At 47.3% G+C, this 9,251-nt stretch overlaps 1 protein-coding gene across 1 annotated transcript; it reads right to left on the reverse strand.

Moving 5' to 3' along the window:
• Nucleotides 1-1,148: 1,148 nt before the first annotated feature.
• LOC131892397 (N-terminal kinase-like protein) lies at nt 1,149-9,251 on the reverse strand (the record flags this gene model as incomplete). The annotated part of the gene is given in 6 exon segments (XM_059242250.1): nt 1,149-1,678; nt 4,584-4,986; nt 5,356-5,519; nt 5,865-6,909; nt 7,799-7,927; nt 8,998-9,251. Coding segments are annotated over 6 exon segments (2,270 nt in total), but the record flags the coding sequence as incomplete, so codon positions are not given.

The raw sequence follows: 9,251 nt of genomic DNA on the forward strand, positions 1-9,251 counted from the left end.
GGATGGCCCGTGACCCCGGATGGCCCGTGACCCCGGATGGCCCGTGACCCCGGATGGCCCGTGACCCCGGATGGCCCGTGACCCCGGATGGCCCGTGACCCCGGATGGCCCGTGACCCCGGATGGCCCGTGACCCCGGATGGCCCGTGACCCCGGATGGCCCGTGACCCCGGATGGCCCGTGACCCCGGATGGCCCGTGACCCCGGATGGCCCGTGACCCCGGATGGCCCGTGACCCCGGATGGCCCGTGACCCCGGATGGCCCGTGACCCCGGATGGCCCGTGACCCCGGATGGCCCGTGACCCCGGATGGCCCGTGACCCCGGATGGCCCGTGACCCCGGATGGCCCGTGACCCCGGATGGCCCGTGACCCCGGATGGCCCGTGACCCCGGATGGCCCGTGACCCCGGATGGCCCGTGACCCCGGATGGCCCGTGACCCCGGATGGCCCGTGACCCCGGATGGCCCGTGACCCCGGATGGCCCGTGACCCCGGATGGCCCGTGACCCCGGATGGCCCGTGACCCCGGATGGCCCGTGACCCCGGATGGCCCGTGACCCCGGATGGCCCGTGACCCCGGATGGCCCGTGACCCCGGATGGCCCGTGACCCCGGATGGCCCGTGACCCCGGATGGCCCGTGACCCCGGATGGCCCGTGACCCCGGATGGCCCGTGACCCCGGATGGCCCGTGACCCCGGATGGCCCGTGACCCCGGATGGCCCGTGACCCCGGATGGCCCGTGACCCCGGATGGCCCGTGACCCCGGATGGCCCGTGACCCNAGAGCACGCCGGCTTTTGAGTAATGGTCGACCCTATCTCAAGAACATGATGATCTGACAGATTAGTAGGTGTCATATGGACATACTGGATCAGATCAGGGTCATTGGAAAAGACCAAGTCGAGAACGCTATTCTCTCTGGTGGCTACACCAACATGCTGGGAGAAATTGCGCAAGATTGAAAATTCTTCCAGCTTTTCGAACGACTGAGATGTCGATTTCGAAAAGGGAATAATACCCATCAGTATTTCCCAGAATCGAGTAGCTTGTAAACCCTTTATTTCAAATTCAATTTGAATGCTTTATCTGGAATCTGGGCACAAGCCACTTCCAAACCAGAACTCAAAATCAAGTCAAAATCGCCAAAGTGGAGGTCAATGGAAATGCTTTATGTGTTGAGGTTGGTTTCACAAGGAATGCCAAGAAATCTCTTGAATACACAGACGGTATCCAGTATCACAGGTGGCCACGAATAATGAATGGTTGATTGGTTGGAGAAAACGAAGGTTAACTACAACCAGATTTATGACGTGGTGGTAGCAAACAAACACGAAACAAAAGAAGAAAGGAAGGAAGAGAGAAAATATAGTTTTTTTGGCCACTCAAATTGGTCAACCTTCAGCCTAGTCCATGGCTCGCTTGGCGCCCAATTTCAAAGGTCCGGCCTTCTTATTGGCGCGTTTGGCAGCCAATTCGGCTTTCCGGGCTTCTCGTTTCTCTTCGCGGAGGCGTTTCTCCTCCTCCTTGTTGACCGCGATGGGCGGGTCGTCAAAGTCATCCCAGGGGTCGTTGTCTTCCGGCGGACGGGGCTTCACCTGAGTCGGGGTTGAAATATGAACTTTTTGGGGGAAGGACCGTTCAATGGCGGATAACGGAGAAGGCTCAGGGTCGTCAAAATCTGAAACATCGAAATGGTATTCACAAACATCTGATACTTACTATAACATGACTTCAATTGATTCACAATGAGAGAACCCTTTTCAGTTGCCAAAAAGAAAGCACGGAACATGAAGCAATATCAATACTCTTCCCACAAGAGAAAAAGGTGCCGTTATTGTAAGGCAGATGTAAATCGATAGCTTGTTTAATAAGAGACTTTCTTAACAAGCAACATACCTTTTACAAATTCTTTCAATTACGAAAAAAACAGAGTAAAAAAAAGATTACTTTACCTCTTCAACACATTAAGAAGCCAGAATGCTTTGCTTTAAAATATCTAGTGTAAAAATATTTTTAAATTAGCTTTAAAAATGAAATTTCAAATCAGTCTCTAAATGCCACTTGAAATTAGTTTCTACAAGACATTTCAAAAAAGTTTTAAAATGTCAGTTCCAGATAGTCTTAAAATATCATTTCAAATTAGTTTTAAAAGTGACATTTCAAATTAGTTTTAAAAATGTCATTTCAAATTAGTTTTAAAAATGTCATTTCAAATTAGTTTTAAAAATATCATTTCAAATTAGTTTTAAAANTTGGCAGAAGTCGAAAATCCGAGAGTATTAAACTACAGAACACGTCTCATGGGATACAACTTTGAAGTTAATTGGAAACGGGGCATTCAGCATTCCATCCCGGATGCTCTTCCCCATGCCCCTGTTTCCGACCCTGAATTTCATCCTGTTGATGAGGAGGATCCCGATGAATCTTCAAATCTGGTGATAGCCTCGTTGCGTTTGGAACATACGGATTTGATTTTGGACAACGTCATCAAATTTGCAGTTACAGATGAGGCTTATGGTGAGCTGAAGTTGGCTATCTTGAATCATTCTGTTCAAGCTACGAAATCCGGATATGTCTCTCTTTTTTTTATGAAGATTTCCTCAGAACTCTCCGTTGAAGATGAACTTGTGATTCGTGGAAAATAAATCCTTAAAAATCTTCATGCCAGCCACCAAGGTGTGGAAAAAACGAAGCGACGAGCCAGACAGATAGTTTACTGGCCCGGATTCTCGTCTGACATCGCCAACACTGTTGCGGCTTGTCCCCAATGTATGTTTTTCCGCCCCTCTCACCAGCCCGAACCACTTATGCAGGATTCCCTTCTAACTCCTCCGTTTCAAGTCGCAAGTGCAAATCTGTTAACTTATGGTCGGCATGAATATCTTGTATACAGCAATAGACTTTCTGGTTTCTGTTAGTTGTTAAGTACGGCACCTCGCCAGCATCGTCGACTTTGATGAGGGACTTTTCCTGGATCTCCTCCATGTTTGGAGTTCCAAACGTGCTTCGTACGGACAATGGACCTCAATTTGCTTCCAACATGTTCACTTAGTTTTTGGTGAGGTGGAGAGTAACCTGGAAATCATCGTCCCCATACTATCCCCAGAGTAACGGCCGTGCCGAGGTCATGGTCAAGTCCATAAAGTACATGTTGGCCACGACGGGGGGAGATAATCACTCTGAACATTTTGCGGGAGCTCTTTTGGAATTTCGCAATACCCCATTAAGCGATGGGTTATCGCCCGCTCAATGGGTCTTTGGCCGTCCTTTGCGTACTCGGATTCCCACACTTGAGTCTGTTTTACAGGGTCCACCAACTGATGACGTAAAGGAGGCCCGATTGAAACGTCAAGCAATGGAAAAATCCAGAAAACAACTCTACGATCGTTCTGCCTGCCTCTTAGATCCCTTATTTGTCGGACAGACTGTTGTCGTTCAGGATCCCAAAACCCGTCGCTGGGAGAAAAGGGCCAAGATCCGAAAATCATTCGAGTGCCGGTATTTGCTTCTTTTCCCGAACGGAAACAAATATTGGAATAATAGGAAATTTCTTAAGTCCTTTCCAAATGGTTCAGATCTCACTAAGGCTCAAGATGAAAATCATCATTCAACCCAGGAAGAAGACCGTCTCCCAAGACGTGGGACAAGAAGTCAACGCCAACCGAAGCGTCTTCATAATTGTTGATTGCGATATGCAATGTTACATTGTTTTGATTGTCTAGTTATTGCATATCTTGACAGGGGGAGTTGGGGAGTGATTACGAGTTTATCAAGACGAGATTATCAAGTTTAGAGGACATTGTTCAATCGTTCCGATTACCAATACCGGTCTTTTCCCCCTCCACATATTTAGCCACATCATCATTTTCGTTTCTACATTCCGCCATACTACATGTTCACCGAACCCTCCGAATTAGATCGTATATATTTTACCATCGACCTACATTCATTCCGATCAGTGGNCATTTCAAATTAGTTTTAAAAATGTCATTTCAAATTAGTTTTAAAAATATCATTTCAAATTAGTTTTAAAAATGTCATTTCAAATTAGTTTTAAAGTGTAATTTCAAATAAGTTTTAAAATACCTTTAAAAACAATTCTAAAATGACATTTCAAATTACTTTTAAGATGAGGTTTCGCGAGTTCAATTCGATTAGCATTGGAATTAAAGTGAGTGTAGGGAACCAAGGTTAAAATTCAAACTGAGTAGAAGAGGAAACTTGTGGACTGACGCCTCGACCGGCAGCTAAATCTCAAAAGTACGGACTTGTCCATTCCCATTCGCAGTCATTCCCAGAATGGGAACAAATCATACAAAATCATGAAATTATGGCAATCCCTTAAAATCCTATGCAATCCTATGAGGTAAGGATCCTCGCCATAAAGATGGCAAAGAAGAAAGAATAATCAGTGCTTGGCAAGAATCCAAACTTTTTTCTTCACTAAAGTTTTTGCTTTATATGTGTGCCAGTCCTAAATTTTCGGCCTACATACACTGAAGTCAACCTTCACACATACTTCGAAACTATTCTTGGTGGGATAACATGAAATGGCATGAAGGTATATCCCTCCAAGAGCTCACCTGCATTATCCTCCAGACTGCCCCAATCATCTTGGTCATCCCAACCCGAGCCTCCACTGCCCACCCCTTCCTCTGGATCGTCTTCAATGAGCTCATTAAGACTGGATTCCGCCGTCGAAGGCGGCTCATCCAAGCCCTTCCTACCTGAGCTAGTAGCCGCCACCACGGGTACGGGTTTCTCGCTGCCAATTGTATTGCTAGTCTGGCTAGTGGGTGGCTCGGGGGGCTTGTTGGAGGTCTTGTAGAACTTGGCCCCGATGGCACCCACTGCCCATGAAGCCCAGCCCGTGGCAGCCAAGAGCTTTGACTCGGAAGTGGTGCTCTTCACCTCAGATTCCATCTCCTCTTGGAGGGCAGGATTCTCGGACACTTGGTCCAGTTTATCAATGAACCCTCGAATGACCTATAAAGAGAGTCAATTTTAAAAACGTCAGTAGGGTACAGCTCATCCAGCCCAAACAAGATTTTTTCGAAATCGATTATGTTTCCAGCAGACCCACTTGTTACAAGGATTTTTTCATCAATCTTGGCCATGTTTCTGTTTTTCCACACATAGAGGGTCAATTATTATTGTTATTCAAATTGGCGAATGATCGCAACTTCTTGATCAAGCCAGATATTAAAACTTCAAAAAGGTCAGATGTGTCAGGATTCGAAATGGGGGAAAAGTTGAAGCAAGGCCAGCTTGTTATAAGAGATTTGCTATCCTTTTGCAATCGCCTTGGAGGTCCCACATAGATTATTTCAGTTCATGGACTTCCCCTTATCTGACCTTAAACGCTTGCTTGCGGACTGGGAGCTCTGGGTCGATTAGGGCGTGGCAGAGGGCGGGCAGGACCCGCGTGGATGTATCCGCTATGGTGTAGAACTGCTGGGTGGCGGCCAAGGCGTTGATGGCCGCAATCCGGGCAGGCGGAAATGGATCTCTCATTTTGGCTGGAGTGGAAAATAACTTAAGAATGACTTTTGACGAGGGAATTCATAAAAGAAATTACAATTTGTCGCTTAACCAAAATCAACGTTCATGTTCAAATTTGGAACGACTTCTCATCTTCAAAGTGTCCCAGACTCCTCCATTCTTTTCATAGGGGAAATGTTGTCAATATAAAACGGCGTTTTTATGCAATGGTCCTACTAAACATCTACCTGGCATTGAGCGTGATTGAAATCTTGGACAAAAATTTGGAACATTATGTATAATTATTATTTTTTTTAAAGGCCTCCCCAACAATGAACAATGGAGGACTCGAAGGCTTTATCATGACTACGCTGCTTACTCACCGACGAAAACGGGTATGAGGATCTTTTGTCGGGTGGAGTAGTGGAGGTAGCGGGCGATTTTGCCCAGACACACCGTGGTATTGGTTCGAATCCCGGCCTGCTCATCCCGGAGGAGTCGCGAAAAATGCTTCGTCACGGCGCACTCATCCAAATTGGCGTAGGTGAGTTTGGGCGCTAAATAGATCATGGAAATCACCGTCTTCTCCCGAATGATCGGCTCCTGATCCAGGAAACCGTTCTGAATATGCGGAAACACCTCGGCGTTGACCACCTTGCTCTCCAAATGGACCACAAAGTGCTCCACCTGGTTCAGCAACTTAAAGCGGGCATTCCGATCGTTGGAGGCGAACAACTTGACAATGCACGGGATGATCATCTTGACATAGTCCTCCGAGCCCAAATTCTGCCCGATCTTGAACACCGGGCTCAGGATCGACGCTCCCGCATTGTTGAACTGATAGGCCTTGAGAAGCTCGGGCAAGATCTTGAATCGACACACGTGCGACGGAAAGCCATCCAACTTGGCCGAGAGCTCGCTGTAGAATCGATTCTTGTCCGAGTCCTCCTTGATCTGGAGCTCTTCCAAGAACATGAGCGTGTCCAACAACGGGTTCTTGAAGTAGCCCGTGCCCCGGCGAAGCTGGTCCATCTTGTCCCTGGGATTGGGTCGTTTGCTCGGATTGGCCGCCACCAGCTCCATGTAGAGCGGGCAAAGTTTCTTCGGGATCTCGCCCAGATTGCCCAGGTTCTTGGCGGCGGGCAGAGGCCCGTTGAACACCTCCCACACGATGACGCCCACCCCCCACATGTCCCGGGACCAGGGCGTGCTCACACGAGCCTTGGCCGCATCGTGCACCTCGGGACTGTCGTATTTGGCCAGATTGGGAAATCGGGCGGCCGGGAGAGCGGACTCGGACGTGGGCTGAACCCGGTCCAACGCAAACAACTTCCAATCTCCGGCGTCATTGACGTAGATGGCGTCGCCAAAGAGGCCGTTATGGCGCAGATGGGCGTCCTGGGTCAGGAACTGCACTCCCCGCAGGACCTAAGAGTTTATTTCGCATTGAATATTTTTTTATTTCCCATTCATGATCGTGATTTTGTATTATTATCGAATGTAACTATTTTCCTCTACTTGTTATGGGACGGAGGTCAAGCAATTATAAAGAGGTCGATCGTAAAATGTGTGCCGGAATTGCCAACCCATAATGGATCAATATCCCATTCAAATACACTCTCCTCTTCAAGCATGAGCCACCTATTTTTTTCCGATAACTATGACTTGAGCCAAGGAAAAGGCTTAACAGAGAGTCACTTAACGGCAAAAATGTATACTTCAAGGCTTAAATTGGGTCAAGATCAATGTTGTCATTCTTAGGGATCCAGTGTTTAAAACATCTTCTTAAGTTTGAGGTTAACTAAAAACTTGCCACCCAAAATACATTTCGAAGCCAGTAATTTTCAGGAACCTTTTAGATGGAAATTGGAGCACCCATGGGCCAGGACTTCAAAGTCAAATAAGCTAATGCCAACCATTGACCACTACTGATTGACATGGGAATGAATGGTCCTATTTCTGCGCGTTTTAGCTCAAAAACGCCCCGATTGTATGTGTACTTTTAAAAACCCAGACCATCAATCACGATTTTTAATTGAAGAAAAAAGTAAATCAATGGTTTTCGTTATTTTGCTACACAATTTTAAAACAGTTTAAATGGGTGGTTACCATCAGAGGAATGATTTCTAAACCCCTTTCAATTGTCAATAATACACTTATTCTTATTAGCCTGGGCAGGTGACTGACAGGTGATATGTATTGTGGTTCACACTCCCAAATTGGGGTCCACCCTGAATTGGATCGCCGTGGCAACGACCTCCCCCCCCCTTTTTTTTAGCTGGGCCCACCCATCATTTACGTCAGAATGAAGACTTACCTGATACAGGCCCCAGGCCAGATAGTGATTCCGGGGTGTGCCCCGCACGCCTTGTAGGTCCAAGTCGTTCAAGTGGGCCGACAACACGGTGACCGATTCGGTGGCCAAGGACACGCTCACGCCTTCCACCTGTAATCAATCAAACCCAAGAACAATCATGCCGTGAACGGGGCGCACCCAACCCGAACTAACCATTTGTTAATATTTTTTACTTAATTAAATTAAACTAATTAAATCAAATTATTTACTTAATGAAAAATTTTAATAATGGGACAACGGTTATCGAGCATGCATAAATGGTAAGCCATATCAAGGGGTAGATAACGTCCAGCCGTTATTGATCAATGCCAGTTATGGGTCCGACAGGAATTGGGTAGGACGGGGTCGGGTCAAGCGAGCAGAATATATGCCAATGAAAGAAATCGGGTCGACTGCGTTTGATGTTGTCTACGAATCTTTTTTCACTTATTTTTTTCCGGGGACCCACGGATTTTCAAACAGGCGTGGAACAAAACTCGGTCTCACAGCCATCCGTATCTGAAAGTGTCCTTGGGATATTTGTTCTGACCAATGACATGATTCATGAGACATGATAAGTTAGGGCACGGACTTCTAGAGATATGGACTGCCAACGGAAGCCAAAATATCCTATCTGCTAAACCGATCCTCTTATTCCAAATAAGCCCTTCATACGACCACAAGATCTGGTTGAATAGATGAGTTCAGCCCAGTTTGAGCCCAAATCTATGCTTAGGGAACTCAGGAGACATGTTCAAAAGTAGGTAGCAAACACGACATAAAATTTGAATTTTCGTCTTGCTCTTGTTCAACAACATAAGCTTTGGACAACATAACTTTGAAACGATCGACTTTGCATGTCAATGACATGAAAATGACCTACCGTTAATTGAAGAGATCTACGTTTCTTATTTTATAACTTTAATTCCAAAAGTGGCTAACAGTCGTTACGACCAAGAGTAGGCCGATTTACAAGCAAGCTCGTTCGCAGTCCATAATTCTAGAAGTCCGTGGGTTAGGGTAATGTGGAGGGCAGGCAGTTCATTTTGTCGAGCTCTGTTTTACGCAGTATAATTCTGGTAGATTTCAGGACCCCCGGGGTCTCTTCATCATGATCCCCCCCTTTCATCTACATCTCAAGGGGCGTGTCAAGGGGCTGACAGCTGGGTGGGGCGGCTCACCTCATGGGCGGCCAGAAAGGTCAGAATGGCCGGATGGCGGAGGGTTTTCAGGCGTTTCACGGCCAGACTGGCCGCACTCAGGTGCTCGGGCTGATCGCACACAAAGACCGACACGGGCACGGGCTCGGGCCCGCTTTGGTCCACGGCCGCATAATGGCGAAAGAGCGCGGGTGAGCGGCTGGCGCCGCCGGACGTCCAGTCCTTCTCCGGTCCCAATTCAAATCGGGTGGCAAAGGCGGCGCCCGGGCCACTGC

This window comes from Tigriopus californicus, chromosome 12 (assembly GCF_007210705.1).
Source record: "Tigriopus californicus strain San Diego chromosome 12, Tcal_SD_v2.1, whole genome shotgun sequence".
Classification (NCBI taxonomy): Eukaryota; Metazoa; Arthropoda; class Copepoda; order Harpacticoida; family Harpacticidae; genus Tigriopus; species Tigriopus californicus.